The sequence below is a fragment of the Balaenoptera borealis genome (assembly GCF_965194805.1).
Source record: "Balaenoptera borealis genome assembly, chromosome: 14".
Lineage (NCBI taxonomy): Eukaryota > Metazoa > Chordata > Mammalia > Artiodactyla > Balaenopteridae > Balaenoptera > Balaenoptera borealis.
Window position 1 is genome coordinate 76,122,161 of NC_138875.1, and position 23,534 is coordinate 76,145,694.

Genomic DNA, 23,534 nt, shown 5'->3' on the forward strand with positions numbered 1-23,534 from the left:
GTGGAGTCTTGACACATGTTATAAAGTTGCTGTCTTGAATATTCTGCCCATCTATATTCCATAAGCAGTGCATGAATGTTCAACAAATCTTCAACAACATGAAGTGTTAAAATATATTTTGCTAATCTTAATGGGTAAAAACTATCTCATTTTAAATGTACATTTCTTTACTAGGGAAACGATCTTTTTTTGTAAATACTAGTAATATATATGTCTTCTTTTGTGAATTGCCTTTTTGTCTATCAAGATTTTAGTCTTTTTCTTACCAATCTGAATTTTTAACAATTTATATTTTGTGGGTATCAATCTTGTCGTTTTTTTTTTTTTTGGGCCGCGCCACACAGCTTGTGGGATCTTAGTTTCCCGCCCAGGGATCGAACCTGTGCCCCCTGCGGTAGAAGCTCGGCGTCTTAACAGCGGGACCCCAGAGAAGTCCCTTCGTAACAGTTCTTATGCAGCTACTTCACTCTTCGTAACACTACATCATACTCCAACGTATGGATGTAAACTGCTGGTCCCCTACTGATGGAACATTTGGTGCTGCAATGAACATTCTTGCATATACTTAAGAACTGGTGTGAATCTGCAGGAAAAACAGAAACCTTACTTTTCAACACCCTGAAGGTAACTCTAGCCCTAAGCTCACAGACACTGATAAATCACAATACCTTTTCTTTATCATAACAAATACATCTGTCAAGTGGACCAGATGCTTGCATTGGCCTGAGCAATGTTTCCTTGCTCCTGGGTAACCTACTTGACAAGTCAAATTATCATTACTATTTAGTAGGGGCCAGTCACATGGTAGGAAGGGCAGTTCAACATACAGGTTGTGCAAAAGCTATGAAGCAGGCAAAACAGCCCAATTTGAGGAACTAAAAGAAACTTAATATGGTGAGGGGCAGAGTAAAAATGAGTCAACTGGAGAAATGGGCCAATCAGAGGACTCGTGGCCATAATTTTGGAGCCAAACCTTAGAGTGATAAGGAGCCACTTGAAGGGCTTTAGTCAGAAGTGATGTTGGGATTTGTTTCAAAAAATGCATCAGAACCTATCACTATATACCTATCAGTACAAACTTACTAGAACCATTAGAATTAAAAAGGACAATCAAGGGAATGTCATGTACAGCATGATGACTATTGTTAATAACACTATATTGTATATTTAAAAGTCATTAAGAATAGATCTTAAAAGTTCTATAAGTTCTCATCACAAGAAAAAAAAATCTTATAACTGTATGGTATTGCGTGTCAACTAGACTTACTGTGATCATTTTGCAATATTAACCAATAACAAATATGCTGTACACCTAAAACTAACCTGTCAATCATACCTCAATTAAAAAAAAAATAAAACAAAAACCTGAAAATAGCCAGTGCTGAGAAGGAAGTGGAATAATTGGAACTGTTACGCATTGCTGGTGGGATACAAAATGGGTTTGAAACTTTCTTACAAAGTTAAACTACACAACCCAGCCAATCCTACTTGTAAGTATTCTAACCCAAGAGAAATGAAAACATATGTCCACACAAAACCCTGTATGTGAATGTTTATAGTGGCTTTATTCATAATCTCCAATAATTATAAACCACCCAAATATCTTTCAATGGGTATTATTTTAGAATAAACAGTGACACACTGATACAACAGAATGCTGACTGACAATAAAAAGAACTACTGAACCATTAATGTGAACAAATGTCACAGATATTATGCCACAAAACATATTACATAATGTTCTGGAAAAGACAAAACTAGAAAAACAAAAATTTGATCAGTGGTTACTAGGAATGGGAACTGACTTTTGGAAGGAACTCTGGTGGTGCTTCCCAAACTGCACAGATGCCACAGCACTGCACACAAAAAAGTCAATTTTACCAAATGTAAATTATCAATAAAACCAACTTTAAAAACCCATCAGTGGGGGCTTCCCTGGTGGCGCAGTGGTTGAGAATCTGCCTGCCAATGCAGGGGACACGGGTTCGAGCCCTGGTCTGGGAGGATCCCACATGCCGTGGAGCAACTGGGCCCGTGAGCCACAACTACTGAGCCTGCACGTCTGGAGCCTGTGCTCCGCAACAAGAGAGGCCGCGATAGTGAGAGGACCGCACACCGCGATGAAGAGTGGCCCCCACTCGCCACAACTAGAGAAAGCCCTCGCACAGAAACGAGGATCCAACACAGCCATAAATTTTTTAAAAATTAATTAATTAATTAATAAAATTAAAAAAAAAAATTGGGTTGGCCAAAATGTGCCTTTGGTTTACAAAAAAAAAAAACCCATCAGTGATTTTTCACCTATCTATTGCCAAAAACCCAAGTCTAAGGACCCATCGTTTCAGGGAGCCTGTAGGGTAACAGGCACTCTTATACATGAGTATAAATTGGTACAACCTCCATGGAGGGCAGTTTGGCACCATCTACCAAAACTGCCTAAATCCTTTGACTCAGCAAAAAGCTACTTCTTACCTGGTGCTTGCCCATCTGTACGCACACCGCAAATTACTCACTACATCGCACTCCGTTACCCAGCACTTTCTGAAAGTTTGCTTTAACCGAAAGAACTTCATTCGTACCTGTCTTTGTTAACTGGAAAAAAATCAAGATTTTCACTTTAATGAAAAGAGGCAAAGGGGGAAAACAGCGGTTTGTTTTGCAGAGAGCCACTAGAGATGGCAGCATGTCTGGGCAATGGGAGTGGCACCACCAAGCTCCTTCCCTGGAACTACACTCTGGCATCTCAGCATCCAGAGCCATCACTTTGAACTGTGAGCATCTGTGTTTTATCCCATTTTATGCCTCTGTTAGCAAGATGGGTCATAAGGTAATTTCTTCACTTTATGCCATTTTGGCTTACAAAAGGTTTCAGAAGCATACTCTACTTTTGGATAGCAGGGGAAACCTGTATAATTACAAATGATGGAAACCCAAATATCCATACAATGCACTACTACACTATGCAGCAGTAAAGATGGACTCATATGGAATAATCAAATTCATTTGTTATCTATATAACAGCATGTACTGCACATGGGGTTTTTGGTTAAAAACGGGGAAAGGTAAATAATTATACTAATCTGTTGTGTATGCTTTAAGAAACTAGATACACAAGAAACTAATAGTAATGACTATGGAGAGGGGCTGAATTGGGCAGAAATGGATGTTAAGTCATGGAAAGGGAGGAAAGTTTGTGGCCTGAGAGCCCCCGGTTGTTTCTTATCCATGTACAGTTAGTACTGACCTGTTCAGTGATGGCTGGGGAAATGCCACTGCTTTGTATTGGTAGGTGCCGGGTGAAAAAGCTGAGAAGACACTTAGGAAGCTAAGAATGTTGATCCAAAGAGGGGATTCCACTGCAGCTGACAGCACTCCCCTCCAGTCCCACTCCTCTTAGTAGAGGCTAACATCCCATCAAGTTGGCTGAGTCATACCACACCTCCAGACAGATTTAAAAAAAAGAAAAAGAAAAAAGACACAAAGGAAATGGACTGGAATTATTTAATTAGGTTCTTTGTAAGAAGTTTAGAACACTACTTTGTGAGGATAAATTCCGTTTGTAAGAGCAAACACAGAGCGGAGGTAGCCCTGGAGCTGAGGAACAGCTTTGATTCTTCGCAGAATTTGTGAGTCCACAGCTTTCTGATCAACCTTCCGCTGCTCTGTAATCTCGTATTTCTAAACAAAAAGAAAAATCATAAAAAAAAAGGGGCACAAGTACCAAACTCCACATTAACTAAGAAATCCTACGTCACAAGTATTCAATCCCAGGAATATTTAGAAGGCAATTTTTAAAAATTAGTTAATTTATTTTTATTTCTAGTTGTGTTAGGTCTTCGTTGCTGCGCACAGGCCTTCTCTAGTTGTGGCGAGCGGGGGCTACTCTTCATTGTGGTGGCTTCTCTTGTTGCGGAACACGGGCTTAGCTGCTCCGTGGCATGTGGGATCTTCCCGGACCAGGGCTAGAATCCGTGTCCCTTGCATTGGCAGGTGGATTCTTAACCACTGCGCCACAAGGAAAGTCCCTAGAAGTCAATTTTGATAATCCTCTCCTTGGAGGGCTGTGAAATACAACCTATTTTTAATATAATAATAGCAACCCTTGGGCTTCCCTGGTGGCGCAGTGGTTAAGAATCCACCTGCCAATGCAGGGGACATGGATTCGAGCCCTGGTCAGGCAAGATCCCACAGGCTGTGGAGCAACTAAGGCCATGCGCCACAAGTACTGAGCCTGCGCTCCAGAGCCCATGCTCGGCAACAAGTGAAGACACCACAATGAGAATCCCACGCACCACAACAAAGAGTAACCCCCACTCGGCACAACCAGAGAAAAGCCCACGTACAGCAATGAAGACCTGATGCAGCCAAAATTAAAATAAATATATTAAAAAAATACTAAAAATAGCAACTCTTATCCTTTTGTCTACTTTAATACCCAAAGGATAAATGATCGTAAATTCCCAACAGAACAGTAGGTCATGGAGTTTCACTAAAACCTCAGGATTCTGAGTTGAGCTCCTAGCTGCCATTAAGAACTACTGAATTTAGCAGAATCTGGAAAAATATTTCCCAGATAGTCCTCATTATTTACAGCTTTTCTTTTCCCAACAATTCTTAACCTTGTTTATTTTCACTCCCAAGTAGGAGAGCCAGAGCTATTAGAGGCAAAGACTGAAATAGCTTACCTCTCTCTCTGTGTCGAAGATCTCACCTTCCTGGTGCCTGGGCTTACGCAGTTTCTTCTTCTTGAAATAAGCATCAGTGAGATGTTCTGGGATTTTCACACCACTGATATCAATTTTGGTGGAAGTGGCAATGACAAATTTCTGGTGTGTTCTCCGCAGAGGAACTCGATTGAGGGACAGAGGCCCTAAGGGGGGAAAATATAGTGAGGGGAAAGGGGATGCAAAGATTCAAGAACTGACTGGATTTGAAGAAACCTGGTGAAGTTCTAACTTTTCTCTGGATCCAAAGAAATTCCAAACTGCTTTCTACTGTCAGCATCAAGGCTTTTTTCAAGATCTGTTTGTCCAAGGTTCCCCCAACCCTCAAATTTTAAAGTTACCCAGATCAGGAGAGAGCGTAGTCGCTTATAGAGGTTGGTCAAAAATCACTGGTCCTTGAGGACAAATTTAAACTGAGCACTGTTTTTTGGAGTAAACAGTTCACTTTTCCCCTATCCAGGAACTCCATCCTGGTGCCAAGTGGCAGACCAATTACAAGTCTTATGAAGGATGCATTCTTTGGAGTTAGTAGCCAACCATTCTGCATTTTAGGTGGCATTTATAGCTGGTGATATGTTGCCATGCAAACTTTAAATACCTGCTTCTTCAGAACTCCCGTGTACATAAGGCAATGAAATCGGGCAAAGAATCTCATGACACTGAAACTTCTATTTAGGTGGGAGCAAAGTGTATACTTCAAGCATTTAAAAACTAATGCTTCAGGACTTCCCTGGTGGTCCAGTGGGTAAGACTGCGCTCTTAATGCAAGAGGCCCAGGTTCGTTCCCTGCTCAGGGAACTAGATCCCACAAGCATGCCACAACTGATCCCGCATGCCACAATGAAGATCCCACATGCCACAACAAAGACCAGGCACAGCCAAAATAAATATTAAAAAAAAATTTTTTTTAAATAAAAAACACAACCTTCAAAAGAGTAAATCCTAAGTTTTCATCACAAGGAAAAAAGTTTTTTCTTTTATCTAAATGCGAAGATGGGTATTGAACCTATTGCGGTAATTATTTCACAATATGTATAAACCAAACCATCATGTTGTACACCTTAAACTCGCAAGAGTGATGCATATAAATTATTTCTCAGTAAAACTGAAGGTGGGGAGACCTGCAAATTTCAGAGTATATTAAATCCAAGGATCTTCTTACCAGTCACAAGTAGCAAGCCACTGCTCAGCTGCTTCAGGAAAATGACCCTCTGTAGATTAAAAAGAAATGCTAGATGGTTCCACAAATTAGAAACTGACTTCTGAATTAATCAAATCACAGGTTCCTAAATTTGGTAAAAAAGGAAATTTCTACATATGTATGCGTGCAGCAGTTCTGGAAGTAACTTACCAAACTAATAACAGGGGTGACTCTAGGATACGAGCAGTACTTTTGTATGCTTGATTTTTAATGAGCAGCCACTACTTTTAACATTAAAAAAAACTAATACCCTTTAACTCAGTAATTCTATCCCTGCAAATCCATCCTAAGAAGTTAACTCAAATACATAAACATTTTTGGGTACAGGGACATCTGAATCACTTGTAACAAGTAGTATTACCAATGACAGGAAATGGTAATAAGTTATTGTCTATTATTGACTAAACACGTTATGATAGTGACTGGGTTGTTGGTTTTGTTATGGATCACTCTCACCTCTCCCACAGAACCTCTTGCTACTAACTGCAGTTAACACAGGTAAACAAATCCTATCCTGAGCGCAAACTTATTAGGATCAAGTACTCCAGGTATCTCAAGTGTCATGCTCTGCTCACCTTGCCTCTGTGGCGCCCAGTGAGGATAATGAGAATGGTCCCCGGAGTGATGCTAGCGCGCAGTTTCCTCACATGCTTACTGAAGGGTTTTTTGCCGTGACTCAACAGCTTTCGAGGCACATCTTCAGTAGGATAATACCTAGGCTGGAGAGAGGCCATAGGTCCAACTTATTTAAATAATCTAATCAAGTCAGTAGAGCTGGTTGTGAGGTCAGTGAAACCTTCACTACAATCTTGTAGTTACTTGAAACACTTTATTCACACTATTGCATTTTCACTTCTAAGATTTTAAAGGTAGAAAAGGCCAACGCTGCTTCAATAGCTTTACATGCAAAACATAGGGTGGAATCCATTTAACTGAAGGAGCTGTGTCCAAGCAAAGAGGAAAAGCATCAAGCAAGTTACCTTTATAAATTTGGAATAAACCAAACTTTAGAGATTACATGGCAAGCTATCTTTATACACTGTTGTGTAGCAGTGATTCTTAAGCTTTTCTGGGGTCCCTGACCCTCTGGGGTCCCTACTTCTCCAGAAACACACGCCTGACACAATTCTGTATGCTATGAAAAAGGCATGGCTTGTTTTCCAACTCAAATTAAGTGTGTTCATATGCTTCACATTAACATGCATCACTTCCATCTTAACCACAAAGAATAAATTGTATAAAACCATACACATTAGTTTAGAGCAAGACTGCCAGTTCATTTATTGTAAAAATAAGACCCCACACAGGACTTCCCTGGTGGCGCAGTGGTTAAGAATCCGCCTGCCAAGGCAGGGGACACGGGTTCGAGCCCTGGTCTGGGAGGATCCCACATGCCGCGGAGCAACTAGGCCCGTGAGCCACAACTACTGAGCCTGCGCTCTAGAGCCTGCGAGCCACAACTGCTGAAGCCCACGCACCTAGAGCCCGTGCTCTGCAACAAGAGAAGCCACCGCAATGAGAAGCCCATGCACCACAAAGAGGAGCAGCCCCCACTCGCCGCAACTAGAGAAAGTCTGAGCGCAGCAACCAAGACCGAACGCAGCCAGGGGAAAAAAAAAAAAAAAAAATCCTCACAGGATTCAAGCTTCAACACCCAAATTACAATCTCCTCCAAATCTTACCATTTTGCGAAGTTTAACCACCCGGGTACCACCATTCTTGTCACCACCAACTGGTTTTGTGACAGTAGCAAGAACCTTCACCTTCTTTTTCTTTTCAACCTAGCAGGACACAAATGCGTCAAAAAGTCAAAGGCAGACAAACATTTTAATGTTCAGACATAACGCTCAGGGCTTCCCCTCATCCCTTACCTTGGATTTAGCTGCTGAATACTTCCTCTTGTACAAGGCCTTCCTGGAATACATAGCCGATCGGGAATATCTGCCAATTCCTCTGACCAGGACAGGGTTTCGGCTGCAGTGGGGCTTCCCCTTCTTAACCTGCTTCACCTTTTTAGCCTTGCCACCAGCATCAGCCTTCTTGGCTTCAGGTTTTTTCTCCTTAGTATCTGGCTTCTCAGCCTTTTCACCCGCCATCTACCAATACATATATTTTTAAAAAGGCATTTCACCAATTATCTCATAGCTATACATCGACAGGCCTCCCAGACTACAAGTCTCCATCCTCCCTCTCCATCCTTTACATCCCTCCCACTATAAGATATACGCCTTCCTCCAAATCGCCACACATCTGCAACAACATCCATAAATGGTTCACTTTTGGGTTGTCTCCCCAATACAGTATAACCTTCTTGACGATTTGAATATATCTCACTACCATTATTTGTTTGCTACATATATTTAGAGGTCAAAAGTCCCTATTCCATTATTTCTGTTTTACGAATTAGAAATCCTAGACTTAGCTTTAACAATCTCCACAGCCAGGAGGCAGCGAGGCTGGAACTTGAAACCGTTTGCTTTCAGGACTTTTGCTCTTATCAGACTGTCTCACTCAAGAAATTCCGTTTAGGAGGCGAAGACACACACACACAAATGGCCCAAACTCAGGCCAAACTGAAAAAAGCGCAAAGCCCAGGAGGCGACTTCCGGCCGCGGACGTGGGGAGACGGGAAAAGTTGCATTTGTCCTCAGCCTCAAATCCACAACGTGGCGGAGACAAGCTCGGCGTCGTCTTTTGGAACCCAGGTCCGGGATTCAGAGCGCGCGCCGCCGCCCTTGTCCCTGCTGCCCCACTGGACCCCTACGGATCCCTGGAGGGGCCCTGTTTCCCCGGCCCAGGAGGGTGGCGGGCAACCGGAGCCCCGGAGCCTCTGCAGCATTCCACCTCACACTGTTCATGCCCCAAAGCACCCTCTTCGTGCCCCACCGTAAACCCAAGCAAGAGAAATGAAGCGTCTGGGAGGCCTCCCAAATGGCCCTGAGCGTGTCCGACCCCAGCAGTTGTCGACTTGATACCCTCCTGGTTAGGATGGCGAAGGATTGGGATCCTGAAATCGAGTCTTGCGGAGACGCCACGCCATTCTTACCTTGCAAGATGGGAAAAAGAACTAACGCCCCAGCTTCCGGTCTATAAGCAATCACGGGAGGTGTCGTCTCACTTCCTTCCGGGTCAGGGGCATCATGGGAAATGTAGTTTTCCCTCGTTCGTACTGTATACAGAACTAATTTTCTCAATAGGAGGCGAAAGCGGAGAACTTTTTTCTGAAAATGCTTCATTTTATAGACCAATAGAATTCTCAGAGTACTTTTGGGAACCGGCATAAAGTTGAAACTTTTTATATTTGCTTACCTGTGCTATACAGTAGGAAAAAAGCTAGAATTTAAAATGAATAAAATATATTCCTGTTCTGAAGAACACACATTCAAGGGAAAAGCAAACAGGTAAATTAATAATTGTAAGTTATTTCTTCTGGGAGATTTAGGAAAGTTTTGCAGAAGAGTTTGTTTTTGTGTTGGATTTGGAAGAATAGATACAAATTTGGCAGATGAAAGTGGCAATTGGAACAGTAAATGCAAGAGGCATGGAGGCATCAAATAGCATGGTTGTTCATTTCCTCTACAAGCATTTCTGCCCACTTTGTACTCTGTTTCTTCATTTCTAAAATGGAGATAACCATATCTACCTCACAGGGTTTTTGGGAAGATTAAGTAAGTTAATGTACATAAAATCACTAAGAATGGTATTTGATGCATGGTAACGGCTAAATGTTAGTTCTTGTTGTCACCACCACCAGCATCACCATCTACATCATGGTTGTGGATAATGTAATGGAGCAGGACCCTGTGGGATCTTACTATGTGCCAAATATTCTGCTAATATTATACACCAGGGATAAAAAAGAGCAATGCTGTATGCTATGTGCTATGTACTTAGAACTGTTCTATGAGCCTTGCTTTATTTTATTTAAAAAATAAATTCCAAAAATTCCAAAAATTCTATAGAGGATACCATTATGAGGAAACTGGGACTCAAAGAGGTGCAGTAATTTGCCCACAGCATGGATATGATTCCAAAGAGTGCACTCTTAATCAATAGTCTGTAAAGATAAAAGAGCTGACTAATGAAGGTGAATAAGAGAGTTCTTTGCTCATATTAGAATTAAAAATAAGAATAGTTATTGTCTTTTGCAAAACAAACAGCACAGTATATCTTATAGTTTTTGTTTGTTTGTTTTTTAATTGCATCGAACCCCGTAAGGTAACAGGTACACAATGTGACATCTTTTGGCTTGAATTTTCCATTCTCTTCCATTGCTTGTTGCTGGTGGCTAGAGCTTTTCACCTTGATGTATCCAAACCATTGCTTCCTGGCTGTATCCCTTGGAATCATGTAGCCTTTTTCTGGTTCTGGTTGACTGAGGATACAAACACAGTGATCAGATGCTTCTGAAAGCCTCAGAGATTTCAGTGGGATCCTTCAGACTACAGTAAAGGCAGAATTGCCACGTTTGCTGAAACATGTGTAACCAAAAGTGGGTCCAGTTGCTCGCCACTCAAAAGCCATTAAAGAGGCAAGGTTAGTGAAAAGGAAAGCTTGCTTTATTTTGGATGCCGACAACGGGGCAGGGGCATGGGGAGGGGGGAACTCCTATCCAAAGGTCCGACTTCCCCCCCCCCACCCCTGACAATCAAGGGCAAGAGTTTTTGTAGGCTGAGGGAGGGGGCTACATATAGAAACAGCACAATCAGCTCTGACAGTCATCTTGAAATGGGTTTTCGGTGGTCTGAACAGTGTCATCTTGATTGTTTTAAGTACACAATTCTCAGTTCCAGGGTTGGTTTGTTCCCATTTTCTTGAGGCCAATTCTCGGAATCATGGCAGCTTATGTCATGGCTACAGTCTGGTTATCATGTAGTTAACTTCTTCCACCTGGTGGGGTTTTAGTATCTATAAGACAGTTCACAGGATATGGCTCAGAATATTATCTGTAGTCTTTGAGAAGGAACTAAAGGTCCTTGACTTTGCTTATGGACTATTATTGTTCTGTCCTGTTTGACTGATTTTCTTTGCTTCTGCATTTTCTCACTTCTCTGATTAAACTTATTCTTTGTCTAAAGTTTTTCCACAGACAAAAGGCAGGCTGAGGATAAGGGGGGCAAGGACCATAGGGTCCTGCTCCGTTTCATACCCATTTAGGATTATTCACTGTCCAGGCATGTAATATTCTCAAGGAAAAGCTTAGGCACTGCTCTTTTCTGAAATGGGAATGTCAGCACCTTTATTTGTCCAGCTTCCTGAACAAAGCACCTCTTAGAAACTGCGACTTCAGAAAACGTTTCACAGTGAATAAAGTGCAGAATTGTTTACTTGAGCCCCTCAAAAATTCTGACAATCTCAGAGACTTTCACATAGTCAATGCCCCAAAATGTTTGTTAAATGACTTGCCATTGAAATCAAAACATAATGAACACCCTCTTGTGTATTTTTGCGGTATTGCAAAATTTAGCATTCGTTAGTTGGGAAAAATATCATCACTCTGTTATAAATGGTATGATTAAGCACCGGGTTTTGCCTCTATAAAGTGCTCATAAATTTGTTCGGTGGTTTATTAATTACAAAGTAAACATTTTTGCAGACACTAAATCATTTTAAGCCTTAACACATCTACCCTATGAGGTAGGACTTTAAGATGAAAAAACTGAGGCTTGATTACAATAAATGACTTAGCCGAGGTCACACATACATTTACATTGAATCGTATCTCTTTGTGCTACAGAAAGACAGAAAACAGGTAGGCAGTTGTGCTGCAGAAAGGGTATTATCCTTCTAGCCGGGGATCACTTGCTATCTGATCTTGTGATAAATCTCTGCACGTGACTTTTCTTATTTATAAAATGGGGATGATATTGACAATATTAATAACTCCCTAAATTTATTTGAAGAAACTACAGTCATTTTTATTAGAAAATGTGAAAGTGAAATATTACATTTATTGCATTATTTTTCTAACATCTTTATTGGAGTATAATTGCTTTACAATGTTGTGTTAGTTTCTGCTGTATAACAAAGTGAATCAGTTATATGTATACATATATCCCCATATCCCTTCCCTCTTGAGTCTGCCTCCCACCCTCCCTATCCCACCCCTCTAGGTGGTCACAAAGCACCGAGCTGATCTCCCTGTGCTATGTGGCTGCTTCCCACTAGCTATCTATTTTACATTTAGTAGTGTATACATGTCAATGCTACTCTCACTTCGTCCCAGTTTACCCTTCCCCCTCCCCGTGTCCTCAAGTCCATTCTCTATGTCTGCGTCTTTATTCCTGTCCTGCCCCTAGGTTCATCACAACCATTTTTTTTTTTAGATTCCATATATATGTGTTAGCATACAGTATTTGTTTTTCTCTTTCTGACTTACTTCACTCTGTATGACAGACTCTAGGTCCATCCACCTCACTACAAATAACTCAATTTCGTTTCTTTTTATGACTGAGTAATATTCCATTGTATATATGTGCCACGTCTTCTTTATCCATTCATCTGTCGATGGACACTTAGGTTGCCTCCATGTCCTGGCTACTGTAAATAGTGCTACAATGAATATTGTGGTACATGACTCTTTTTGAATTATGGTTTTCTCAGTGTATATGCCCAGTAGTGGGATTGCTGGGTCATATGGTAGTTCTATTTTTAGCTTTTTAAGGAACCTCCATACTGTTCTCCATAGTGGCTGTATCCATTGACATTCCCACCAACAGTGCAAGAGGGTTCCCTTTTCTCCACACCCTCTCCAGCATTTATAGTTTGTAGGTTTTTTGATGATGGTCATTCTGACCGTGTGAGGTGATACCTCATTGTAGTTTTGATTTGCGTTTCTCTAATGATCAGTGATGTTGAGCATTCTTTCATGTGTTTGTTGGCAATCTGTATGTCTTCTTTGAAGAAATGTCTGTTTAGGTCTTCTGCCCATTTTTGGATTGGGTTGTTTGTTTTTTTGATATGGAGCTGCATAAGCTGCTTATATATTTTGGAGATTAATCCTTTGTCAGTTGCTTCGTTTGCAAATATTTTCTCCCATTCTGAGGGTTGTCTTTTAGTCTTGTTTATGGTTTCCTTTGCTGGGCAAAAGCTTTTAAGTTTCATTAGGTCCCATTTGTTTATTTTTGTTTTTATTTCCATTTCTCTAGGAGGTGAGTCAAAAAGGATCTTCCTGTGATTTATGTCATAGGGTGTTCTACCTATGACATGACATGTTTGATAGTGTCTGGCCTTACATTTAGGTCTTTAATCCATTTTGAGCTTATTTTTGTGTATGGTGTTTGGGAGTGTTCTAATTTCATTCTTTTACATGTAGCTGTCCAGTTTTGTCAGCACCACTTATTGAAGAGGCTGTCTTTTCTCCATTGTATATTCTTGCCTCCTTTATCAAAAATAAGGTGACCATATGTGCGTGGGTTTATCTTTGGGCTTTCTATCTTGTTCCATTGATCTATGTTTCTGTTTTTGTGCCAGTACCATATTGTCTTGATTACGGTAGCTTTGTAGTATAGCCTGAAGTCAGGGAGCCTGATTCCTCCAGCTCCGTTTTTCTTTCTCAAGATTGCTTTGGCTATTCGGGGTCTTTTGTGTTTCCATACAAATTGTTCTAGTTCTGTGAAAAATACCATTGGTAGTTTGATAAGGATTGCATTGAATCTGTAGATCACTTTGGGTAGTATAGTATTTTCACAATATTGATTCTTCCAATCCAAGAATGTGGTATATCTCTCCATCTCTTTGTGTCTTCTTTAATTTCTTTCATCAGTGTCTTATAGTTTTCTGCATACAGGTCTTTTGTCTCCTTAGGCAGGTTTATTCATACGTATTTTATTCTTTTAGTTGCAGTGGTAAAGAAGAGTGTTTCCTTAATTTCTCTTTCAGATTTTTCATCTTTAGTTTATAGGAATGCAAGAGATTTCTGTGCATTAATTTTGTATCCTGCTACTTTACCAAATTCATTCTCTCTAGTGGTTTTCTGGTAGCATCTTTAGGATTCTCTACATATAGTATCATGTCATCTGCAAACAGTGACAGCTTTACTTCTTCTTTCCGATTTGGATTCCTTTTCTTTCTTTTTCTTCTCTGATTGCTGTGGCTAAAACTTCCAAAACTATGTCGAATAATAGTGGTGATAGTGGGCAACCTTGTCTTGTTCCTGATCTTAGAGGAAATGGTTTCAGTTTTTCACCATTGAGAACGATGTTGGCGGTGGGTTTGTCATATATAGCCTTTATTATGTTCAGGTAGGTTCCCTCTATGCCTGCTTTCTGCAGGTTTTTTATCATAAATGGGTGTTGAATTTTGTAGAAAGCTTTTTCTGCATCTATTGAGATTATCATATGGTTTTTATCCTTCAACTTGTTAGTATGGTATATCACATTGACTGAATCATTGCATTCCTGGGATAAACTCCCCTTCATCATGGTGTATGGTTCTTTTAATGTGCTGTTGGATTCTGTTTGCTAGTATTTTGTTGAGGATTTTTGCATCTATGTTCATCAGTGATATTGCCCTGTAGTTTTTTTTTGTGTGTGACATCTTTGTCTGGTTTTGGTATCAGGGTGATGGCGGCCTGATAGAGTGAGTTTAGGAGTGTTACTCCCTCTGCTATATTTTGGAAGAGTTTGAGAAGGATAAGTGTTAGCACTTCTCTAAATGTTTGATAGAATTCGCCTGTGAAGCCATCTGGTCCTGGGCTTTTGTTTGTTGGAAGATTTTTTTTTAATTTATTTATTTAATTAATTTATTTTTGGCTGCATTGGGTCTTCGTTGCTGTGTGCGGGCTTTCTCTAGTTGCAGTGGGCGGGGGTTACTCTTCGTTTCAGTGCGCGGGCTTCTCATTTCATTGGCTTCTCTTGTTGTGGAGCGCGGTCTCTAGGTGCATGGGCTTCAGTAGTTGTGGCACGTGGGCTCAGTAGTTGTGGCTCACAGGCTCTAGAGTGCAGCCTCAGTAGTTGTGGCACACGGGCTTAGTTGCTCCACAGCATGTGGGATCTTCCCAGACCAGGGCTCGAACCCGTGTCCCCTGCATTGGCAGCCGGATTCTTAACCACTGCGCCACCAGGGAAGCCCTGTTGGAAGATTTTTAATCACAGTTCTAATTTTAGTGCTTGTGATTGGTCTGTTTATATTTTCTGTTTCTTCCTGGTTCAGTCTCTGAAGGTTGTGCTTTTCTAAGAATTTGTCCATTTCTAACAGGTTGTCCATTTTATTGGCATATAGTTGCTTGCAGTAATCTTTCATGAAGCTTGGTATTTCTGCAGTGTCAGTTGTTACTTCTTTTTCATTTCTAATTCTGCTGATTTGAGTCTTCTCCCTTTTTTTCTTTGTGAGTCTGGCTAATGGTTTATCAATTTTGTTTATCTTCTCAAAGAACCAGCTTTTAGTTTTTTTGATCTTTGCTACTGTTTCCTTCATTTCTTTTTCATTTATTTCTGATCTGATCTTTATGATTTCTTTCCTTCTGCTAACTTTGGGGTTTTTTTGTTCTTCTTTCTCTAATCGCTTTAGGTGTAAGGTTAGATTGTTTATTTGAGATTTTTCTTGTTTCTTGAGGTAGGATTGTATTGCTATAAAGTTCCCTCTTAGAGCTGCTTTTGCTGCATCCCGTAGGTTTTGGGTCATCGTGTTTTCATTGTCATTTGTTTCTAGGTATTTTTTGATTTCCTCTATGATTTCTTCAGTAATCTCTTGGTTATTTAGTAGTGTATTGTTTAGCCTCCATGTGTTTGTATTTTTTACAGTTTTTTTTCCGGTAATTGATATCTAGTCTCATAGAGTTGTGGTCAGAAAAGATACTTGATATGATTTCAATTTTCTTAAATTTACCAAGGCTTGATTTATGACCCAAGATATGATCTATCCCAGAGAATGTTCCATGAGTACTTGGGAAGATGGTGTATTCTGTTGTTTTTGGATGGAATGTCCTATAAATTTCAATTAAGTCCATCTTGTTTAATGTGTCATTTAAAGCTTGTGTTTCCTTATTTATTTTCATTTTGGATGATCTGTCCATTGGTGAAAGTGGGGTGTTAAAGTCCCCTACTATTATTGTGTTACTGTCAATTTCCCCTTTTATGGCTGTTAGCATTTGCCTTATGTATTGAAATGCTCCTATGTTGGGTGCATAAATATTTACAATTGTTATATCTTCTTCTTGGATTGATTCCTTCATCATTCTGTAGTGTCCTTCTTTGTCTCTTGTAATAGTCTTTATTTTAAAGTCTATTTTGTCTGATATGAGATTTGCTACTCCAGCTTTCTTTTGATTTCCATTTGCATGGAATATCTTTTTCCATCCGGTCACTTTCAGTCTGTATGTGTCCCTAGGTCTGAAGTGGGTCTCTTGTAGACAGTATATATGTGGGTCTTGTTTTTGTATCCATTCAGCCAGTCTATGTCTTCTGATTGGAGCATTTAATCCATTTTCATTTAAGGTAATTATTGATATGTATGTTCCTATTACCATTTTCTTAATTGTTTTGGGTTTGTTGTTGTAGGTCTTTTCCTTCTCTTGTGCTTCCTGATGAGAGAAGTTCCTTTAGCATTTGTTGTAAAGCTGGTTTGTTGTCGCTGAATTCTCTTAACTTTTGTTTGTCTGTAAAGGCTTTAATTTCTCCCTCGAATCTGAATGAGATCCTTGCTGGGTAGAGTAATCTTGGTTGTAGGTTTTTCCCTTTCATCACTTTAAATATGTCCTGCCACTCCCTTCTGGCTTGCAGAGTTTCTGCTGAAAGATCAGCTGTTAACCTTATGGGGATTCTCTTGTATGTTATTTGTTGCTTTTCCCTTGCTGCTTTTAATATTTTTTCTTGTATTTAATTTTTGATGGTTTGAATAATATGTATCATGGCATGTTTCTCCTTGGATTTATCCTGTATGGGACTCTCTGTGCTTCGTGGAATTGATTGACTATTTCCTTTCCCATAGTAGGGAAGTTTTCAAGTCTAATCTCTTCAAATATTTTCTCAGACCCTTTCTTTTTCTCTTCTTCTGGGACCCCTATAATTCGAATGTTGGTGCATTTAATGTTGTCCCAGAGGTCTCTGAGACTGTCCTCAGTTCTTTTCATTTTTTTTTTCTTTATTCTGCTCTGTGGTAGTTATTTCCACTATTTTATCTTCCAGGTCACTTATCCGTTCTTCTGCCTCCGTTATTCTGCTATTGATTCCAGCTAGAGCATTTTTAATTTCATGTATTGTGTTGTTCATCATTGTTTGTTTGCTCTTTAGTTCTTCGAGGTCCTTGTTAAACATTTTTTTATTTTCTCCACTCTATTTCCAAAATTTTGGATCATCTTTACTATCATTACTTTGAATTCTTTTTCAGGTAGACTGCCTATTTCCTCTTCATTTGTTTGGTCTGGTGGGTTTTTATCTTGCTCCTTCATCTACTGCATATTTCTCTGCCTTCTCATTTTGTTTAACTTACTGTGTTTGGGTTCTCCTTTTCTCAGGCTGTAGGTTCACAGTTCCCATTGTTTTTGGTGTCTGCTCCCATTGGGTGAGGTTGGTCCAGTGGGTTGTTTAGGCTTCCTGGTGGAGGGGACTGGTGCCTGTGTTCTGGTGGGTGGGGCTGGATCTTGTCTTTCTGGTGGGCAGGGCCGCGTCCGGTGGTGTGTTTTGGGGTGTCTGTGAACTTAGTATGATTTTAGGCAGCCTCTCTGCTAATGGGTGGGGTTGTGTTCCTGTCTTGCTGGTTGTTTGGTAGGGGGTGTCCAGCACTGGAGCTTGCTGGCCATTGGGCAGAGCTGGGTCTTAGCGTTAAGACAGAGATCTCTGGGAGAGCTTTCATCATTTGATATTACATGGGACCAGGAGGTCTCTGGTGGTACAGTGTCCTGAACTCAGCTCTCCCACCTCAGAGGCTCAGGCCTGACCCCCGGCAGGAGCACCAAGGCCCTGTCAGCCACACAGCTGTGAATGGGGCAGTCTCCATTCTGAAGTCAGATTATGAGGGTCTACAGTAGCTGTTCAGCTATAAGAGGATGACTTGGGAGCCGTTTGTCTACAAGGCTGTCTCCAGCAGCCGGTGGCTAAAAGAGTAGGTCTCCGCATGTGCTGCCAGAATCTTAAATGTTCATATAGAGATCTTCACTGGGTTTAGTCACGGATTTGGTACAGATGGCCTTAAGAACACCTTACTCTCTCAAGGCTGTGTGCTTGAAACAGCTCCTAAGCCTGAGGGTCTACAAGCTGCAGGATAGACGAGACCGCCCAGGGCGGCCTGCAAGCTGTGATTCTTGCCACGAACCCTCCTCCCTAAATGTTAATGTTAAGGTCAACATAGTGGTTCACTCCCTCACTCAATTTTCTCATAAGGAAGTTCATGCAAACACCATCAAAAAAAACCAAAACCAAAACCAAAACAACAACAACAACAAAAACACCCTGCAAATAACTTGGATATCTACTAGCATAGAAATTGACTAAATAGTGAACATCCATACTATGGAATATTATGTAGATATGGAAAAGACTGGGTTACATCTCGATGTTCTGTCCAGAATGGGTGCATCGGCCGAATGTGGTTATTGAGAACTGGAAATGTAGCCAGTTCACACTGAGATTTTACACATTGGCTGTAAGTGTAAAATACACACTGGACTTCAAAGGTTTAACAAGAAAAAAGAAGGTAAAATAACTCAATTTTTAATATTTATTAGTTATATGTAGAATGATATTATTCTGATATATTGGGTTAAATAAACATATTTTTCAAATTAATTTCACTTGTTTCTTTTTACTTTTTAAAAGTGTGAATACTGGACGTCCCTGGTGGCGCAGTGGTTAAGAATCCACCTGCCAATGCAGGGGACACAGGTTCGAGCTCTGGTCCGGGAAGATTCCACATGCTGCGGAGCAACTAAGCCCATGCACCACAACTACTGAGCCTGTGCTCTAGAGCCCACAAGCCACAACTACTACGCCCGTGTGCCACAACTACTGAAGCCCGTGCGCCTAAAGCCCGTGCTCCACAACAAGAGAAGCCACCGCAATGAGAAGCCTGCGCACCACAAGGGTAGTCCCCGCTCGCCGCCAACTAGAGAAAAGCGCATGCGCAGCAACAAGGACCCAGTGCAGCCAAAAATAAATAAATAAATTTATTTTAAAAAAAGAGTGGGACTTCCCTGGTGGCGCAGTGGTTGAGAATCTGCCTGCCAATGCAGGGGACATGGGTTCGAGCCCTGGTCTGGGAAGATCCCACATGCCGCGGAGCGACTGGGCCCCTGAGCCACAATCACTGAGCCTGCGCGTCTGGAGCCTGTGCTCCGCAGCAAGAGAGGCCGCGACAGTGAGAGGCCCGCGCACCGCGATGAAGAGTGGCCCCCGCTTGCCACAACTAGAGAAAGCCCTCGCACAGAAACGAAGACCCAACACAGCCATAAATAAATAAATAAAATTAAAAAAAAAAAAAGAGTGAATACTAGAATCTTTAAAATTACATCTATGGGGGCTTCCCTGGTGGCGCAGTGGTTGAGAGTCTGCCTGCTAATGCAGGGCACGCGGGTTCGAGCCCTGGTCTGGAAAGATCCCGCATGCCGCGGAGCGGCTGGGCCCGTGAGCCACAATTACTGAGCCTGCGCGTCTGGAGCCTGTGCTCCGCAACAAGAGAGGCCGCGATAGTGAGAGGCCCGCGCACCGCGATGAAGAGTGGCCCCTGCTTGCCACAACTGGAGAAAGCCCTTGCACAGAAACGAAGACCCAACACAGCCATAAATTAATTAATTGATTAATTAAAAAAAAATTACATGTATGACTCACATATTTGTATTGGAAAATCATTGCTGGTGTAGAGAGATGTTCATTATATTTTAAGAGAAAAAAATAAATCACAGAGTTTAATTTTTATACATATATACACACATATGTACATATATACACATATGTATGTGTATGTATAATACGTACATATTATGAACCCATAAATATATACACATATTATGACTGCATTAAAACTATCCCTATATATGTTATGTGTTTGAGTTAGCGTGGGTGTGGGATATGTGTGTGTGTTCATATAAGTATAGAGAAAAGTGTGGAAGGATACACACGAAACCATTAACCCTGGTGGGGGTTGGAGAAGGGAGGTTATATACATTGTAGAGCAGGGAAAATTACTGTTTTTATTTGACCTGTTTCAAGGAGCTCGTGTTGTTTTTGTAGCTGAGAGAGAAATTAAAATAAAGTGTATCTAACTACCAAATGTAAAATAGATAGCTAGTGGGAAGCAGCCGCATAGCACAGGGAGATCAGCTCGGTGCTTTGTGACCACCTAGAGGGGTGGGATAGGGAGGGTGGGAGGGAGGGAGATGCAAGAGGGAAGAGATATGGGAACATATGTATATGTATAACTGATTCACTTTGTTATAAAGCAGAAACTAACACACCATTGTGAAGCAATTATACTTCAATAAGGATGTTTAAAAAAAAATAAAGTATATCTAAATAAATATTTCTTAAGCTTGTTATATGCCAGGCTTTGTGCTAGGCTCTGGGCATATAAAGATGAAGACCTCCAGGGAATTCCCAGGGACAGGGTTTCTATTTTATTCTCAGGAAGTAGTCAAATGGTGTGTGCAGTGAATGTTTCCTAGAGGAGCTAGTTGAATTGGAGCTGAATCTTGCATGACACTTAGTTTTCCAGATAGAGACGAGTTTAAAGGGTATTCCAGACAGAAGGAATTAAACTTTGGAAGACAGGTATACAAGAAACAGCCAGAGGCCTTTGGAAACTGCCAGATTATGTGAGGAAGCAGAGGTAAAGGAAACCGAACAGGTAGGCATAGTTCACGTTTAGAAGGGCCTGATGTGTTAACGGAAGGATTTTCATTCAGTGCTAAAGGCTTTGAACTTCCTTCATAGAACAGGACATGACTAGATTTGTATTGCAGAAAGATCATTCTAGCTGCGGAGTGTACAGAACAGTGGAGAAACTGGGGAAGCAATGGTTTCTGCACTCAAAAATCTTACAGTTTGGGAATTCCCTGGCGATCCAGTGGTTAGGACTCAGTGCTTTCACTGCCGTGGCCCGGGTTCAATCCCTGGTCAGGGAACTAAGATCCTGCAAGCCTCACAGCACGGGGTGGAGGCTGGGGGAAGCTTACAGTTTACTTTGGAAAAGAGACAAATGATAACCAGCATTTATCACATGCTTGCTTTGCCAGGTACTGTTCTAAGTACTTCACAAACATTAACTCTTTTATTCTTCACAACCTACCCTATGGTGGGTAGCATTTTGATCCCTCCATTTTACAGAGAAGTAAACTGAGACACAGAGGACTCGAGTGACTTACCCAAGGACATCCAGGCAGGCAGGCAGGCTGACCTCTGGAGATTAAGAACTTAATCCTCATGATATTGTGTCTTAGATTTATAATGGAGTGTTCAGTTCTAAGCTAGGATAGCTGTCTTGGGGACCGTCTAAGATGGACTGGGAGAATCAGATGATTCTATTCCAGAGGAGGTGACTTCCAGCCTGAGATCAGAGGCATGGACTAGAGTTCATGGGGAGGGGCATCAGAATTCTCCAGGGTAAGGGAGTAGATTGTTTAAAGGCCCTGAGCTGGGAGAGAACATGGCTATTGAGAGGAACTGAAAGTTATTCAGCATGGCTGGGTCATAGAGTGGTGGGGAGAGAAGGGACTAGTAAAGTGAGCTGGGACAAGACTAGGTGGTTGTTAAAAATTTTTTTTGACTGCATCCTAAAAGCAATGAAAAGCCATTGAAGGGCTTCCCTGGTGGTGCAGTGGTTAAGAATCCGCCTGCCAGTGCAGGGGACACGGGTTCGAGCCCTGGTCCGGGAAGATCCCACATGCTGCATAGCAATTAAGCCTGTGCGCCACAACTACTGAAGTCTGCACGCCTAGAGGCCGTGCTCCGCAACAAGAGAAGCCACTGCAATGAGAAGCCTGCGCACCACAACAAAGAGTAGCCCCCACTTGCTGCAGCTAGAGAAAGCCCGCGCACAGCAACGAAGACCCAAGGCAGCCAAAAATAAATAAATAAATAAATTTATTAAAAAAAAAGAAAAGCCATTGAAGTGTTCAATTTAAGGAGCAACTTGTTTTGCATTTTAGATTACTGTGGCTATTATGTGGTGAATGGATTGGAGAGGGCAAGCCTGCAGGCCTAAGATCAGTCAGGATGTTGTTTGGGTCATCTGGGGGGCCAGGCTTCAGGGGAATGGAGAGAAACAGGCCGGGCAACTGCTTGTTGAATACCTATTACCTAAATTAAACTGGCATATATTAAATACAATTTTTGTAAGGATTTTTGGGTAACATCAGTGCTGAAGCAGTTAGCATACTGTATGATAATTCTTTGTATAGGAATGAGATGGAGAGCATTGGGAGGAAAAAAATGAGGATTTTGGAGCTCTATAGATGTGGGTTTGAATTCTGGCTCTGCCATTTACTAGATCTGTGGCCCTTAATGAGTCACAGGAGCATTCATCAGGTAAAAAAGCTCTACCTTCTCACTCTGGTCTGAGCTACCTCATCTCCATCATCTCCAATATTACAGTATTCTAGTATTCTGAACTGGTCTCTGTTTCCAGCCTTGCCCTTTTGATCCAATAACTCAAAGTACCCAAAGTAATACTTTTAAAGCATAGATTATATTCCTTTTCTGCTGAAAATCTTTCAGTGGCTCTCCATTTTACTGTTCATTTAAATAGCCTCTACAACCCCATACCATCTCTACCCCTTTCTCACCTCCTTTCTACTATTCTCTTTACATCTCCTATACCCCTTGCACCTCCTACTGTGCTCCAGCCAGAGACTTCTTCATTTTTCTTCAAATACAGGAGGCAGCCTCCTGCCTCAGGGCCTTTGCACTGGCCTCTCTCCGAGCTTTAAATGTTCTTCCCCTAAATTATTCCCACTGACTGCTCCTTTACTCAAATGTCATCCTTAGTGAAGCCTTCCATAACTAACCTATTTAAAATAATATAAAGGGCTATGGAAAAAAGAAGGGAAATGAGGACCAGAGTATTATCTTGTGTGTTTTATTTATCTTGATTAGTGTAGCTCCTCCCATGAGAACACCAGGATTTTTGTCTTTTCAGTTCACTGTTGTATCCCCATAGTCAAAAATCAGTGCCTAGCAGATAGAAAACACTCATATGTGTCCTTCTAATGATATTTAATACAGCTAATAATCACAAAGCACTTATTAAATAGGCCAGGCCTAGTTCTAAACATTTTACGTATTTAATCCTCCCCATAATCCTACGAAGAAAATACAATTACTATTTTCATTTTACAGAAATGAAGGAATGGAGGAAACTGAGGCTCAGAGAAACCAAACAACTTTCTTAAGGTTACACAGCTAGTAAGTGGAGCGACTATTTGTGGAATGAAATGAATGAAATTCGACTTGGCGCAGGAATGGAAATTGACACGGTGGGAGCGGATGCGATCAATTCACGAGACTGCGTGCAACTTGAGCGCGCAATGCACCGCCTGACGCCAAGATCTAAAAGAGGATGAGAGGGTGCTTTGGAAACAGCGCGGAGAAGGCTCCAGTGAGCCACCGAACTGCCGTCACCAGCCGCCGCTCAGTCCACGGCGGCATGGAAGCAGGAAGTAGCGGCGGGCGTCGCATGGG

The 23,534-nt window shown here is 41.4% G+C and overlaps 1 protein-coding gene across 1 annotated transcript; it reads right to left on the minus strand.

Annotated features, from left to right (window-relative positions):
* Positions 1-3,487: 3,487 nt before the first annotated feature.
* Positions 3,488-8,976, minus strand: RPL6 (ribosomal protein L6). The gene is made up of 6 exons (XM_082353712.1): positions 7,797-8,976; positions 7,608-7,706; positions 6,501-6,644; positions 5,887-5,935; positions 4,686-4,870; positions 3,488-3,678 (listed from the first exon to the last, which is right to left on the minus strand). Exons 1-6 carry the CDS (start codon positions 8,019-8,021, stop codon positions 3,526-3,528), a joined length of 855 nt encoding a protein of 284 aa, XP_082209838.1. The 5' UTR covers positions 8,022-8,976; the 3' UTR covers positions 3,488-3,525.
* Positions 8,977-23,534: the final 14,558 nt, after the last annotated feature.